Source organism: Pongo pygmaeus, chromosome 21 (genome assembly GCF_028885625.2).
Source record: "Pongo pygmaeus isolate AG05252 chromosome 21, NHGRI_mPonPyg2-v2.0_pri, whole genome shotgun sequence".
NCBI classification, from domain to species: Eukaryota; Metazoa; Chordata; class Mammalia; order Primates; family Hominidae; genus Pongo; species Pongo pygmaeus.
The window spans coordinates 61,677,245-61,693,363 of NC_072394.2; the positions used below are offsets into that span (position 1 = coordinate 61,677,245).

Sequence of the window (16,119 nt, forward strand, 5' to 3'; positions counted from 1 at the left end):
TGATGTGACATTGTTTTTGTGTGTGAATAAGGCACGGTCAGCCGCAGTCTTGTGTGGAGCCAGATACTTTATTCATCACTTGGGCGATTTGAAACTGCCATCTCCCTCCCTCCCTCCCCCACCCTTGATTCTAAAGTGACATAAGACTGGTGATAAGTCTGAACTGTTTCACCTCTTAAATGCCATATTATTGCCCACAGTTGCCAAATACCAAATATCAAGTCCTCTACTGAAGAAAACTGAGGTCCCATCGTTTCCTGTGTCACAGATCACTTCTTCACCAGGTGGCTGACTGCAGTCATTGTGAGGCAGAGCCATCCTGTGCAAGTGTTATAAGTCATCCCATTTTCAACTCTCAGGAACACTCTCAGCCAGTACCACGTTGTCCTCGCCATCCAATATTGATAGCCACCCCCGTTCCTGCCAGCCAGCCTGGCGCACATAACCATAGGATCCCCTCTGGTCATGGCTCACCGTGCCTTTTCTTAAACTGCTCTAGTGACATGGCCTTAAACGATGGGGTCCCCAAATGTACAGTGCTCCTCGATGGCAAGGTTGTATCTGGCGCCCTTCCCATCCTTATAGGTGCTGGTCACGATCCTCAGCCAGCCTCTCTCGCCCTGTGCAAAGTGGGATCGCGCGTCAGCCCATCTGCAGCCGTCTCCCGCTCCCCTTGCTGCTGTCAGCACCCTGCCCCCTGCTTTCTGCCTCCATCTCAGGCCAGCCTTGGGGGATCCAGACAACCCACTCAGCTGCCCCTCAGCTTTCCCATAACCCCTGTTCTGAAATACCTTTTGTGAAAGATTTCACTTGGTTAATGTTTAACATGAGGGCCCTCTATGCCAAAAGTGAATTCATCTAACAAAACATGTTGACTCTAGACTGGTGACTCCCACCTACCACTACCCCCGTTAGTAGTCACCCAGTAAAAAAGATGATATTTCATCACCTGCACGTGAACCGCTTTCCCCCTAGTTCTTAATAATGAATTTCTGTGTCTTAAATTATTAATGGCTAAGACTAGGTCTGGCAGTTAATTTCTCTCTCCTGGATTTTTGGCCCAACTCGAGTATTTTTGAAAAACCTACACAATATTTTAGGGGAGCCCAAAAACCATGATAGGAAAAAGAATGAGCTGGTTGTAAAGGAAGAGGGTGGCAGAGCTCCTCTCCAGCAGCGCTCACAGGGACTTCCCCAGGGCACCAGGCACCATCTGGAGACAGTTTTGGTCACACTGGGATTGCGGGGAGTCACCTAGTGGGTGCAGGGGCCAGGGATGCTGCTGAACACCCAAAGTGCACAGGATGGCGGCAGCCACGCATGACACAGAAAGGTCTGGCCCCAAAAGCCACTTGCGCGGTGGCTGAGACAGCTGGAGCAAGGGCCTCTGTCAAGGCCCCAGTTTTTAGCTAAAAGTCAACAGAACCATTCAAGCGAGAGGAGTACCAGGATGTTTTTTTCTAGGAATGACCTTAAGAAAATGAAGACATCTTACCCATGGTTCACCCCATGAATTCCGGACAATCCAGTACTCAGTCCCATCGCTGATGCCCCACCCAGCCACAGAAACGACATGGTTTATATAGGTGGTGTCCTGGTATTCAGCATAGATGCCTCCGGTGTAGTTAGCCAGTCTTTCTGTTGCCATTATTCCACAGCTGAGAGCAAGCAGTTAAAGAATTACCACTTTAAATTGAGACAATTTACCGTCATTAGAAATAATCTGATATGGCCAGGCGCAGTGGCTCATTCCTGTAATTCCAGCACTTTGGGAGGCCAAGGCAGGTGGATCACTTGAGTCCAGGAGTTCAAGACCAGCCTGGGCAAGATAGCGAAACCCCACCTCTACAGAAAATACAAAAGTTAGCTGGGTGCGGTGGTGTGCGCCAGTAGTCCCAGCTACTCGGTGGAGGGGGCCGAGGCAGGAGGATCGCTTGAGCCTGGGCGGTCAAGGCTACAGTGAGCTAAGATCATACCACTGCACTCCAGCCTGGGTGACAGAGTGAGACTGTGTTTCAAAAAAAAAAAAAAAAAAAAATCTGATATGACAAAAAAGTGTAAACCTGACTCAGATAGTGTATATCTGACGGTTCTGGAAAACTTCTGTTGTTATTCATAGTGTCTTCCCCGCTGAAACTGCCCCCTCAGTACAGCTTGGGGGAGCGTCTCATCCGCGTTCCGCACAACCATCCATAAGGGCAGACTTGCTGTCAGCTCAGTGTTAACTCTGAGAAAACTGAAGTTCGTAGAGGGGAAATGATGTGGCTGTCTCGAGCCCACTGAATACAACCAGCCAAAGGGAAGTGGCGAAAGACGGAGACGTCTACATGAGTACCTACATGAGCCCACACTGGCGCTGTCACCGCGGATCTCTCCTCACCTGCGGGACCTTTCCTCACCTGCAAACCTCCACTCGCCCGTGGGACCTCTCCTCACCTGATGGGACCATTTGCGTAGATTTCTGCCATCATCTTCTCCCTCCCAGAGAGGGAGCCATAGTCTCCCACCCTCCAGAGGGTGTAGTTGCGGATGGCGTGGCACTCTTTGAATTCATTGCATGTCCCACATTGGTTAAACTTGTCACACTCTGGGGAAGAGCAAGAAAAGTCAGCATGAGGCCGTCTCCTCATCAACCCACTGACAAAGAAGCCCGCCAAGCCCACTCTCTACTCTCATCATGCAGCCTACCACTCAGCAGCTAAGAACGGAAATCATCTTGCTATTAGGTGCTGCTTAATGACGCTCTTCTTTCAGCTGCCAGGGAGTTATGAAAAGCCCTTTCCCAGGCCTTGGCAGAGAAGAAAAGAGACAGACATTAATTAGCACATAGTAGGCACCCAGGAGTTCGCCTTTTTCCCTCTAATGGCTGGAGAAGGACCTTTCCACAATACTTTCTAGCTGAAAATGGAGCAAAATCAAATGATTAGCACTTAATAAAATGTCTCTATTGCTGGCTGGTGAATAAATAGGCTAATACATTGGTTAACAACAACCACAAAAAAGCATTTTCTTCTGTGCCCACGCTGAGGGGACCAAAAAAAAAATTCTGGTTATTTCGACTTAAGAGGTTATCAAGAATTAGGCTTAAAAAATAAAGAGGGCCAGGCGCCTGTAATCCCAGCACTTCGGGAGGCCAAGGCAGGAGGATGGCTTGATGCCAGGAGTCCGAGACCAGCCTGGACAACAGAGTGAGACCTCATCTCTACAGAAAAAAAAATTTAAAAATTAATTTAAAAAGAAGAAAAAGTACAGCTCTCGGTTTTGCAAGGCTCAGAGTCGCTGTGTTCCCACTTTTCACTCCATCCACATGGCGGCCCTCGGCCTGCCACTCACTGCTTTGGCGCGACCTGTCTGTCATAGTTACACATCTGTCCGGATTCCTCCCCCAGGAACGTGAGCACCTTGAGGCTCAGACACTGGTTCAATTTGTTCCTTGCACACCAAGTGCCCAGTGCCCAGTACTATGGGAAAATGGTGGATTTGTGGCCACACTTTTGCTAACACTACAAAGACGACTATTTATCGTGATCAGGTTTTTTTCTTCTTTTCTTTTCTCTTTTTTTTTTTTCTTTTTGGAGACAGAGTCTCACTCTGTCACCCCGGCTGGAGTTCAGTGGTACGATCCTGGCTCACTGCAACCTCCGCCTCCTGGGTTCAAGTGATTCTCCTGCCTCAGCCTCCTGAGTAGCTGGGATTACAGGCGCATGCCACCACGCTTTGCTATTTTTTTATATTTTTAGTAGGGACAGGGTTTCACCATGTTGGCCAGGCTGGTCTCGAACTCCTGGTCTCAAGTCATCCGCCCGCCTCAGCCTCCCAAAGTGCTGGGATGACAGGTGTGAACCATCGCGGTCACCAGTCACACAATCAGGTTTCTGATGAGCTCCATCTGCGCCTGTCAGGCTGGGTGGGTTGGAGGGGCCTGGCCTTGGCTGGGCGAGAGCAGTTTGGTGTGGAGTGGGGTGGGCGTGGCCCTGGAGACCACCTGATACCTGCTTCCTGCTTCCAGAGCCATCTGACAGCCCTTCCCTCTGCCCCTTCATCTGTCCCCCTTCTCGAAGGACTCACTAAACCAGTCCAGGAGAATTCTTTCTGGCTGAACGATAAGGCCTGAGAGGCAAGGCAAGGGAGCACCGTTCGCAGAGGGTGGTGCCCGAGGACCTTCTGCCACTTCAGAGTGCACAGGGCGCTGGGGCCAACCTATATAGCCTGGGGCAGGGGTGGAGGCAGCAAAGCAAGCGGCTGCTGGGCTTTCCCAGCTCTCTGCTCTGGCTGTGAGGGAGATCTGAGTCAGGTGGCTTAAAACTATCAGTTATGGCCGGGCGCGGTGGTTCACGCCTGTAATCCCAGCACTTTGGGAGGCCAAGGCAGGCGGATCACGAGGTCAGGAGATCGAGACCATCCTGGCTAACACAGTGAAACCCTGTCTCTACTAAAAATACAAAAAATTAGCCGGGCACGGTCGTGGGCACCTGTAGTCCCAGCTACTCGGGAGGCTGAGGCAGGAGAGTGGCGTGAACCCGGGAGGCGGAGCTTGCAGTGAGCCAAGATCGCGCCACTGCAGTCCTGCCTGGGCGAAAGGGCGAGACTCCATCTCAAAAAAACAAACAAAAAAAAACTACCAGTTATGGCCGGGTGCAGTAGCTCATGCCTGTAATCCCACCACTTTGGGAGGCCAAGGTGGGTGGATCACTTGAGGTTGGGAGTTTAAGACGAGCCTGACCAACATGGAGAAACCCCGTCTCTACTAAAAATACAAAATTAGCTGGACGTGGTGGTGCATGCCTGTAATCCCAGCTACTTGGGAGGCTGAGGCAGGAGAGGCGGAGGTTGCAGTGAGCAGAGATCGTGCCACTGCACTCCAACCTGGGCAACAAGAGTGAAAATCCGTCTCAAAAACAAACAAACAAACAAACAAAACCTACCAATTATGGGATTAGGGTCTGGACTTTTCTTTCCTTCTGTTTCCAATGGGAGCAGCCTGAAAGGAATGTGCCAGCTCTAGGGATTCCAGGCTAGCTTGGGTCTGCTCATCCACACAGCACCCCCTTGGCCATAGCCGCACCCGAATGTGGGGGATCTGGGCCCTGGGTCACCAGAACAGGAACCAAGCCAATGGCTGCTTCCAGTTTGGGGCAGCACCTCCCCACCTGCTCTCCACCAAAGCTCCTGGACAATGAACTCTCCCTCCACAAGGCCCCCTACACCTCTCCCCTACAAAGGCCCAAAAAGCCACCGAAATGCCAGCATGTCAGAACCCAAACACTACATTCAGGCCCAGCCAAAGGGGCACAGGAGCAAGACACTCTTCCACAAGGCTGGAGACATGGGGACAGGGCTGTGGTTTTTTTTTTGTTTTTTTTTTTGAGACGTAGTCTTGCTCTGTCACCCAGGCTAGAGTGCAGTGGCGCGATCTTGGCTCACTGCAACCTCTGCCTACCAGGTCAAGCAATGCTCCTGCCTCAGCTGCCCGAGTAGCTGGGATTACAGGCGTGCACCACCACACCTGGCTAATTTTTGTGCTTTTGGTAGGGACGGGATTTCACCGTGTTGGCCAGGCTGGTCTTGAACTCCTCCAGTGATCTGCCCGTCTTGGCCTCCCAAAGTGCTGAGATTACAGGCACGAGCCACTGCGCGTGGCCAAGGATGCTCTTCAGACCACTCCTGCAGCAGGCTTTTTCGTTGGGCTTCTCAACAGGGACTACGGGGTCCAGTTTTCTGATCCCCAGCTCAAGCGGGTGCAAGGTAGCAGAGGGGGCTGCTGCAGGGAGAGGCTGGAACCGGCGCTGGGAACACTACCCCTCATGGTCAAGAACACTAGTGCCCCTGGGGGCTGCAACCTCTGCCCTCCCGCAGCTCCCCAGCCACCAGCCAATGTGAGGAGCACGGGGTCAGGCTGGGTCCTCAGCCACGAATGCCTGTGGAAGAGGGAGTGGAGGGCAGGACGGTGGAGTGGGGGCACGGGCAGCACCCTACCCTGGTCCTTGGCCTGGTAGTTGTTGCAGGTCTCATCAGGGACGCCGTGCTGGTGGGCGTAGTCCCACACGGACAGGTCATTACCCCCTTCACAGGAGCCAGCATTACCACAGTCGATGACGTTCTGCACGGACAGGAGGGTGGAGGGCCATGCTCCCTTCCTCTTGATGTTGATCCGATCTGCAACAGTCAGCACCCGCCGGTCAGCACTCACCTACCCTCCACCCACTTCCCCGAATGGACCTGGACGCCTCCGGCGGGATGCAGGCGCTGCCCAGCCTGGCCTGCCTTCAGCTCTGCCCAGCTGCCTATGTCTCCCTCTCCCTGCTGACCTCTTCATGGAGGTCTCCGCTCAGACGTCGCTCTGCAGAGAGGCCTTCCCTGGCCTTCTTTGGGCACTGTCCTGTCTGCCACACCTCCTACTAAAAATGCCATGAGAGCAGGGCTAGGGCCAGGCAGTCACCAGCATCTGGCCCTGCAGACACCTGAGAAGTGCCTGCTGAATGAAGGGCTGATTGGACAGAGACTCAGCCACCCATGGCAAGTGGGCCACACCCCAAAGCCAGCCAGGAGAGACCGTCCCTGCCCTCGTGGACAGGGGGCCAAGGTGTCAGCTCTGTGAACGAGTATAGCCCAGGGAGCCGCATGAGCCCCAGTGAGGGGCCAGATGCGGTCTCGAGGGCTGGGGAAGGCCAGCAGGGACGCAGCCCCGAAGGCACTGGGGGATGCAGAGGGCTCCCAGCGGCCGGTTGACCACGCCCTCACTGCCCAGGTGCCTGGGCTCTAAATCCCAAGGTGCAGCCAGGGACACCTGAGGGTGGTCACCGAGGGACCTGCTTTCCTTCCCATGCACACGCGCAATAAAACAGATCCTAGAAGGAAACCCAGGCCCTTGTTCAGGGTCATCTCACTCTCTGCCCTCCCAGGACAATGACTTCACAGCCACACACCCCTGCACCAGCCTCAGGCCTCATCTCCTGATCCCACCTTCAAGTCAGAAATCTCCCTGCAGCCTCACCTGCCCCTCCCCCAGGGCACAATGAGCAGGGGGCCCCTCTGCCCATTGGCAGCCCCCTCTGGGCCTGCACATCCCCTCCATCTCCTGTCACCTTCCAGACTCTCCCACACTGCCGCACAGTCTGCTTCACCACCTGGCCTCTTCCCGGTCGCCCAGCCAGGGGCCTTCTGGAACTGGCCCTGCTCTGGTGACTTTGCTTCACACATCACTGAAAAGTCCCAAAGCAGACCTCCATCCTGCCGGCACGCAGCCTGCCCATGCTCTGCACCCCAAACACTCTTCCTGGAGCAGCCAGTGGCTGGTTCGTCCCCTCCCACCTGACTGACCCACCCTAGGTTCCATCCTGTTTCCTCCCAGGGACTTGGCTCCCTCCAGCTTTCCTTCTCCCCGCTCCCTTGTCAGCCATGCCCCCTCTAAGCAGATCTGCACACCCCAGACTTGCCTTTCTCACAACAACAGAGTAAGCCCCCGGCCCCTCCCACTCACTATCACAGTTTTCTGCTTTACTCAATGGTTTGAGACAGTGCCCCGACCCCTACTGCCCCGCTCCTCTTCAGCCCTTTCTCTCTTGCTAAAGGTCACTTCTCCACTGTCATCTGAGCTGACCACTCCCTGGCAGCAGTCAGCACAGCGGTCGCTCCATCCTTCTGGAAGCACCTCCTGCCTGGGCTTCTGGAGTTCCACTTGGCAGTGCAGGGCGTCCCATGGCCTGCCCCGAGCCCTACCCTTCTATGTCCAACCCAACCCAGCGACAGCAGTCCTGGCCCAGAGGCAGAGCTCAGATGGATGAGCAGTTTCGGTTCTGGCCTCTCCGTCTACTCCTGCCTGAAGCATCTGGACCCGGCCTAACCAGCTCACTGAGGTGTGCACAAGCTTCTCCCACAGCCAAACTCAATCCTTCATCCCACCAGCCCCATCTGGGAACGGGCTTATTACTCACACCCAACTGTGGGCTAACACAAGTGTCCTGAATACGTTTAACGCAGACAAAGCCAAGCTAGGGTGTGCAAGAGGTTGGGTGTTTCAAACGCATTTTCCACTCACGGTGTTTTCAACTTACGATGGGGTTGTCAGGACACGACCCCACTGTTAAGTCAAGGAGCATCTGTAACCGTGCAAAGTATACAGCACCATGAAGAAAAATAAATCGGGGAGATAATTCAGGAAGTGGGGTGTCATATGCATAGGGTGGCTGAGGTGACATCCATAGGAGGGAGGGAAGGAGCCATGGGACCTCAGGGAGAGAGGAGGTGCCTGGTGGGAGAAGCTACCTCACCGCTCCACCCTCAGCAGGAGCAGGGGAGCAAGTGGGGACTGGGAGGGAGCCCGATGGTGAAGGCTCTTGAAGGCCAGAGGGTTCTGTCTTTTATCTGAGTGGAATCCTGAGAGGGTTTCAAGTCAAAGAACATGCTCTGATGGGTTTTCAGAGGCTCACTGTGGCCGCAGGGGCAGAGGCCAGGAGACCAGTGAGGGCAGTCGGCAGTGGGGCGGTGTGGCTTAGACCTGGAGGAGGCGGTGGGCGGTGCACGATTTCTGCAACTGCTTCGAGGGTAGAACCGACAAGACTTGTGGGTGGATTATATGAGGGCAGAAAACAGAGGAGTCGGGTACCAGTCCAGGCTGTTGCCTGCATAGCAGGAAGGACAGCCAGGGAGGACTGGGGAAGAAATGGGCTGTCGGGTGACAGTGGTGGAAAGAGCCATCCAGACCTGAAGGTCTGAGGCTGGAGGCGTCAGGTGACCAGGCCAGCGGGCGAGTGGGCAGGCGGATGTCAAGCTGAGTTCAGGTGAAGGCTTGGTCCTGGGGAAGCTGACACTCAGAACTCTGGGGAGGAGACAGCTGGGGAGAGGGAAAGGAGTGGCCAGGGAGGTGGGGGCGGGCAGTGTGGTGCAGGAGAGGGAAGCATCCTGGGGAGACGTGATCAGGAGAATGCTTCACGGTGGGCTCCAGGTGGCAGTGGAAAGGACAGTGCCGGTGGAGTGGCAGAGGTGGGACTGAGGCTGGAGTGGCTTCAAGGGTAGAGAAGAGGAAGTGGAGGGACTCCAGATACTTCCCCAGGGAGCCCAGAATTGGGGCGGGGTGGGGCCGGGGGCTTTGTGTTCCTTTTTTCCAGGTGGGAAAGCTTCCCTGAGTGGGAAGGGACGGGCTCAGTGAGGGGACAAGACGTTTGATCCTGGGGGAGAGGAGGGAAGACAAATGGAGGACCTGCTGCCTTGGCTGGCAGATGGCCAGGGCCCCGTGGAAGTCCCCTTCTGGTGGCTTCTAGTCCTCAGTGAAAGAGGAAGCAAAGGCCTGGGCCTGGGTGCGCTGAGAAGGAGGTTTCAGGAGAAAGTGGGGTGAAGCAGTCATCCGCCCGGAGAGAGTCCCCTGGGGAAGTGCAGCAGGGCTGACCCCTGGCCAGGGTCCTGCACCCATCTGAAAGCCATCTCCTTCCTACCCGCAGTCCTTCACAGACGTACATCTTGTCACCTGACTCCCTCTCAAAGAGTTCAAGGCTTCCCACAGGCACCTGGTGACCTTTCTATCCTCCCGTCACCCTCACCCCACCCTCACAGGCTCTTTCACTTCCTCAGCTGGTGCCAGGCCTGGACACTTCCCCTAGACTCTGCCCAGTCCTCTGCCTCTAGCCCCACCCACACCCTGCAGCCTGCCCAAGGTCTCCCAGACCTTCCAGCTCCATCCACATCAAAGGGACCTTTGAACGGTCAGAAGTGTGTTCCAGCCCCCGGGGGAGACGCCACACATGCCACAGCTTCAGCTGGCTGGCTCTGGGGTCCAGACCCTACCCCCAGAGCGAGAACCCCTCATTCACAAGACTGAGCCCATCAGACATCCTGGCACAAAGCCCAGGCTTCCGGGCTCAAATCTCAGCTGTCACTCACACTATGCTCAAGCCTCCCCATCTCTCTGCAAGAAGCCTGCTTCCTCACCTGCAAACTGAAAGCAATCACGGCATTGAGGAGGCGTCAGTGAGATGGAGCGCACACAAACGCGTGTCCCCCAGCCTTGGCCCACAGCAGCAGCCACACTGTAGTCTATCCTTTTCACATGGGTGTACAGCAGGCCTGACCCAGGAGGACCAAGCTCAGGGAAGAGGCAACAGCACCACAGTGCTCATGGGCCAAACTCCCAGGCCACGCAAGTCCCATCTCCAGGGGAAATCCAGGCTCCTGGACCCTGTGCTGTGACCGGAGAGGGGATAGCAGAGTCCCTTCCAAATGCTGTGGGGTGGGCCTGGGGCTAGTTTGCAGCTGTCCCTTCTCCCACATTCTCTCCCAAAGCAGGGTGCAGCAGCCTCGTTGATAGGGAGGGCCTCAGCTTCCCCTTCCTCTTTGCTGAGAGCCTTCCTACCCTACTCCCACCAAAAGCCTAAGATAGAAACCCACCACGCTGGAGGTAGTGACCAGGTTAGGCCACGGGCTGTAGCCAACTAGCCTCACCCAATATTCCAAGCTCAGGACAGGCTTTCATCTGTGCTGAGAAGCAGTTTCCTTCTGTAACCTCAAATACAGCCTGGGGACTCAGTGATTTTGCATTTCTGTTTCTATCCCAATGGCTGAGGTCACAAGCTTTGGGGGAGAGAGGGCACCTGGCAGCCACTCGTCACTGGGATTCAGTCCTAGTCCTGCTTATCACCCAAAAGCCCCAGAATGACCCAGCTTGGGTCACCTCAGCAGAGGGCAAAGGCCCGCGCTCCTCGGCCTTAGCACCCCAGCCCAGGCTGACCTGGCCTTGAATCACAGGCCCCTGGAACCGCGGGCTGAGCTGCCTGGGCCTATAAAGAGGCAGCCGGGATGGGCTTTCCTGGCCCACAGTCAAAGGGCGGCCACTCACCCGCCATAGCGCTGGTGCTGGCATGGGCCCAGCAGGAGCCGCAGTATTGGGGGATGTGCTGGTTCCGGGTGATGCTGGCATAGTTGACACCATCCACATTGCGCCAGTCCCAGCTCTTGGGCAGATCCGCTGGGGACAGGTACTCATGAGGCCGGGGGTATGTGCTGAGAAGAGATCATCCCCACCCAGATCGGTGCTGGGGCCCCCGGGGCCATGGGCCCAGGAAGCCCTCGGTAGGGCCCTCCCGCCTTTCCCAACACCTGAGGGCATGGGAGTGGGGCCACAATCACCAGAGGTGAGCCAGGTGTGGGCCCACCTCACGCTAGGAGGCTCCAGCGCTCTCAGAATGTGAAGGAGGCAGGGCACCCCCGAAAGGAGGGAACCGGGGTGCTCCGCCAGCCATGCCGCGCCGTAAGGGCCACCCCCAGAGGCCGAGGAGGTGGGGCTGGCCTGGTTTTCTGGCCAGGTGGGGCTTGTCCAACCCCACAAACATCAGGGCTCACCCTGGATGTGGAAGAGAAGGAGCGACCCCCAAAACGAAGCGGCTGGATCTGACCTTCCAAGGCCTGTTGGCGAGGAAGGGCCCCCAGGAGGCAGAGCGCGCGCCTGGCCCGGGCGATGGGCCTCCCGTCCCCCCAGGGCTGCCTCCCCGCCGATGCCCACCTGCGCCCAAGCAGAGCCAGCCCGTCCTCCCGCAGAGGCCGGTAGCAGGTCTGTCCCGGGCGGAAGTAGAGGCCGCCCTGCGCCGCGCCCGCCAGCAGCACGAGCAGCAGAAGCGGCCGCCACCCTGGCCCGCGCCTCGCCATGGCCCCGCGCCGGCTCCCGGGTCCCGCTCCGGATCCCGCTCCGAGTCCCAGATCCCGCGCCGGGTCCCAGATCCCGCGCCGGCTCCTGCTCTGGATCCCTCCCCGGCCTCGGCCTCGGCCCAGCACCCGGCCGACCCCGCACTTTGGGCCCCTGCCCCGCCCGGCCCTTAAGACTGCGGCAGCCAGGCCCGGACACTCCCCCGGGGCGGGGCTGTCCCATCGCGGCTCCTGCCCCGCCCGGTGACCCCTGCCCTCCCCGCCCGGCTCCGCGCCCCGCTCCCTCCCTGGCTCCGGGGCGCCTGAACTCGCGGGCCAGGCGCGAGGTCGCCGGGCAGACCCCAAGCCTGACCCCGCCGCCGGCCGCCGCCCTGAGCGCGGGACTGTCCAGCTGGACTCATTTGCCGGGGTTCCTGGCTTCGGGGTGGGGGGCCGCAGGCTCATGGGCCCCCTTGGCCCTGCATTCCTGGGGCCCTGAGCCCTGGGGAGAGGCCCCCAGCCTCACATCTGGGCCCAGGCCTCCCCTAGGAAGGGATCCTGGGATGCGGCCACCGCCCCCAAAGAAGGGTCCCCGCGCCTGGCTTTCTAAACCCCTTTTCCCGAAGGCCCAGGCCCTTTCGGAGGGACGGTTCCCTTTTGCAGAGAAGGAAGGAGGGATCCTTCTAGAAAATGCCCCAAAGGAAAATTCCACTTGGCGCACACATCAGGAGTTCTACAATGTGACTTCCAAAGATGCCTTGAAAAGGTTTTCTGCTAACGAAACTCTTCTTAGTCAAATGAGGAACCAAAAGCAGAAGTGGTCCCCCAGCACGTGGTTTTGTAACTGGAGGAGGGCTTCTGGCTCCCTGCGGCCCCTCTGTTTGTCACGGCCCTTGGGCCCACACCATGGCCTTCTTCTCTGGCAAGAACAGGGCCCCGCGTTCTGGGCTGGGGCCTGACAGGTCCTTGCTGGGGGACCCTGGCACAGGGCCCACAGATGAGCTTGCCTGACTCTCTCCATACTCAGTGGCACTCACCACATTCCGAGGGTGCCACATGGGCAAGGGGAAGTCACAGTGGCTGCCTCATGACTTCCAAAAGCTTCCATGACCATTCCCGGAAGGGCTGAGGTGGCCATGGAATCCCCGCATGACTGTCCGAGCGGATAGCAAGGCTGGAGAACTGCTCCGTCAGCCCAGAAGTTTCAGTCCTTGTTCCCCAAAAAGCGGTCACTGAGGCAAAGTGTGGACCCGGGGCTCTGTCTACTGATGTGTCTCTTATTTGTTTGGCAAGTCGCTCATGGAAACCATTAGTGTCCATCAGTCATCAGAAGGTGGGGTGGGGTGGCCATCCTGGGAGAAGTCCCCAAGCTTGAGCTGGCGGTGGGGGTGGGAGCCAGGCCTCCCAACCTCTGGGCATAAAAGGAGTGGAAAGAGAATTGCCAATAGGGGGCCTTTCTTCCTCCCACGTCAACTCTCTGGCCTCCCTGACTACAGGAGCTGGGTCCTTGTGAGGAAGAAACCCAGACACAGCTGCCCTTGTCAGGTCATCAGGTGGCATCTACCAAAGCGGCCGGTTTTTGGCTTCTTCTAAAGAAAAAGCTAAGAACTCACAAAATTGTGCGGTAAGAGCTATTGTGCCCCTCCCTCCAAGTACCCATAGACTGTTATGATCCAGGTGCTATGAAGTCCAACAGCACATTCTACAGCATGAAAAACAAACCTGGAGAGGGGAGGGCCCCTTGTGCTTGGCCTCTGATGCCTGAGCTGTGATGTCCTGGGCCCTGGGCCCTAAATCTGGGTGAAAAGGCACCCAAGGTGTAAGCTTTTCTTTCCTGTAGCATGGGGAGAGCTGGGGTGCTCTGAAGATGCCCCGAGACTCTCCGAGCAGGTCCAGTGCATGTAGAAGGTATCATGACAGGCAGGGCCAGCAAGGCAGGCCCACGACCCCTGCAGTCACATGGGGCCCTAAGTCCAGAAGTGTAATGCAGAGCTGAACAAGGGGCTCTCCAGGTTCACTGCGCCCTGGGCCCTGCAAATTATGTAGCTGGGTCTGATGACAGCAACCACACCTGCTCCATCACAAGTCCTGTACATCACCCGCTTTCAGCCCAGAGCCTCTAGCAAATCAGACTCACAAACAAGGGTCAGGAGGAGGGGTGAGACAGTCAGGAAGGGGAATAAACATTCACAGTCCTGCTCCCAAATGCTGGCACAAAGCTTAATTTATCTGGGGAGTTCCAAAGAGGAGACTCTCCGGATTTACCCTATTGAAAGTTGGTTAAAGGGAAGGATATTTTTAGGCTGGTAACAAAAAGGACGTCCAAAGTTGACAACTTGTGCCCCCTGGGTTTCCCTAACATAGAAGCAATTCAAGATCAGAATCTGATGGAATAGGGCAGGAAGAGAGGGAGGGAGCCCATCCATTTGAAATCATCATTTACTTTTTCTTTTCTTTTTTTTTTTTTGGAGACAGAGTCTCGCTCTGTCACTTGGGCTGGAGTGCAATGGAGCAAGCTCGGCTCACTGCCACCTCCGCCTCCTGGGTTCACGCAATTCTCCTGCCTCAGCCTCCTGAGTAGCTGGGATTACAGGCACACACCACCACACCTGGCTAATTTTTTGTATTTTTAGTAGAGACGGGGTTTCACTATGTTGGCCAGACTGGTCTCGAGCTTCTGACCTCATGATCCTGCCGCCTCGGCCTCCCAAAGTGCTGGGATTACAGGTGTGAGCCACCGCGCCTGGTCTGAAATCATCATTTTCAAGCCAAGAAGGAAGGGGGCCCGATGAGACTCACCTCTTCAGCCCCTTCTGATGGGTCCAACACAGCAAACCACGCAGAGACAGGGCTCCTCATCTCCGAACCTGGCCCTAGTCAAGTGGATGCATGTCTGGCTGCCAGACTGCTCCGGGAAGCTGGCGGGCTGTGTCATTTTGGGGGTTACTAAAATTGTGCAGCAGAGGATCCTAAATAGGATTTTTGGTTTTCTTGGTTTTGGGGTGTTTGTTGGTTGTTTTTGTTTTTCCCTTAACTCAATGCAAGATCTTAAACATGTTCCTTGTGGGGGTGGGGTTGGGGATGGCCACAAACCCACCCAAACTCAAATTCCAGTGCTGCTATTAGTGAAGGATGTTTAGCCGGAGGAGTTCTCTGAAGGGCACGCAGATAAAACCAGGAGGTGTCTGGGACTGGAAAAAGAGGAGGGAGCACATTGGGAACCTGATAGACAGGCCACCCCAGCCGTTTCTTGATGGGGACTGCTTGCTGGGGGTTGAGTTTAGCCCCAGAGCTGTGTCTCTCTCTTCAAAGCAGACTCACCTGCAGAGCAGCTTGGGGACTCTTGGAAACCGGAAAGGTGTTTCCTCCTGACTTGGCTGCAGGTGCCTGCAAGGTGGTTTTGTGGATACTGACTCATCTTCTCATCTGGGCCGGGATCCGAAGAGGCTTGGGGCAGGGCACTTAGAGCTTCCTACCTCTGAGGCCCCACTTGCCTAAGCATTGCTTCTAGCAGCTCTTTATAAGCAGCTGTGTGCCACCGCCTTCCAGCTTGGGGCAGAATTGACTAGGTATTTAGAGTGAGGCGTCTCCCCTGAAACCACTTTGCCTGGAAAGCTTGGCACCTGTCCTGGGTTTTCCTTCCTGGAGGTAACGGAGTCATTCCTGCTCCCAGTGGTGCTTGAGGGCAGAGGGCTGAGCCAATGACATTCTAGAGGACTGTGCAGCCACATTTGATCCTTTGCACAACGCTGTGAGGTGGGGGTGGGGGTTGGGAGGCAGATGCTATTACTCCATTCTACTGGCAAAAAGACTGAGCCTCTGGAGATGTCAGGAGACCTGTGCTCAGCACGAGGCTCCTGGGTGGCAGGTTCGAATCCAGTCCCCCCTTTTTTTTTTTAACCCCATGAATTCTCCTGGAAAACACATGATCCAAGGCCACAGACACAAAAGCCTATTCATTTCTAAAAATAAGGCTGATTTTTCTCCTCATTCTGATAAAGATCAGCACTCAGGCCATGGCTGGCCCACCTTCCCAACCTGGAGGAGGAGAACACAGATGAGTTTTCATCGACTGTGGAATGGCCTCGAAATCCTTTTTCTTTTTCCTTTGTGCCATATTGTCTGGCTCCCACCCCAGCAAGCTGCAGACATTTCCTATTATTCCACATTCCTGAGTTTAGCCACATCCTGGATACCGGCATTTGTTTGGGTGGATGCCGACAATGCTCGCTAGGCTAGGCTGGTTTTGCAGGGCACAACGGTTCCCTCACCAGCTACAGGAGTTCTTCTTGATCCACTTGGTCAACGGGTCAGAGGCACTCGCTAACACCCAGATATCTCTGCAGTGCAGGCCTTCAGATAGGGTGGATCAGGTTTGCAATCCACCATGCCACTGTCCCCAGGCACCACCATGCATCACATTCTGGCCTGGTTGTGTTATGGGAAAGGGGATCCCAACCCAGATCCCAAGAGAGGGTTCTTGGACCTCACGCAAGAAGGAATTTGGGG

General features: G+C 56.1%; 1 protein-coding gene across 1 annotated transcript; it reads right to left on the minus strand.

The window, feature by feature from the left end:
- Positions 1 to 49: 49 nt before the first annotated feature.
- On the minus strand, positions 50 to 11,798 carry CTSZ (cathepsin Z). Its single transcript, XM_054467115.2, has 6 exons — positions 11,492 to 11,798; positions 10,829 to 10,992; positions 5,977 to 6,156; positions 2,437 to 2,587; positions 1,496 to 1,658; positions 50 to 620 (listed from the first exon to the last, which is right to left on the minus strand). Exons 1-6 carry the CDS (start codon positions 11,632 to 11,634, stop codon positions 510 to 512), a joined length of 912 nt encoding a protein of 303 aa, XP_054323090.1. The 5' UTR covers positions 11,635 to 11,798; the 3' UTR covers positions 50 to 509.
- Between the last annotated feature and the right edge of the window lie 4,321 nt (positions 11,799 to 16,119).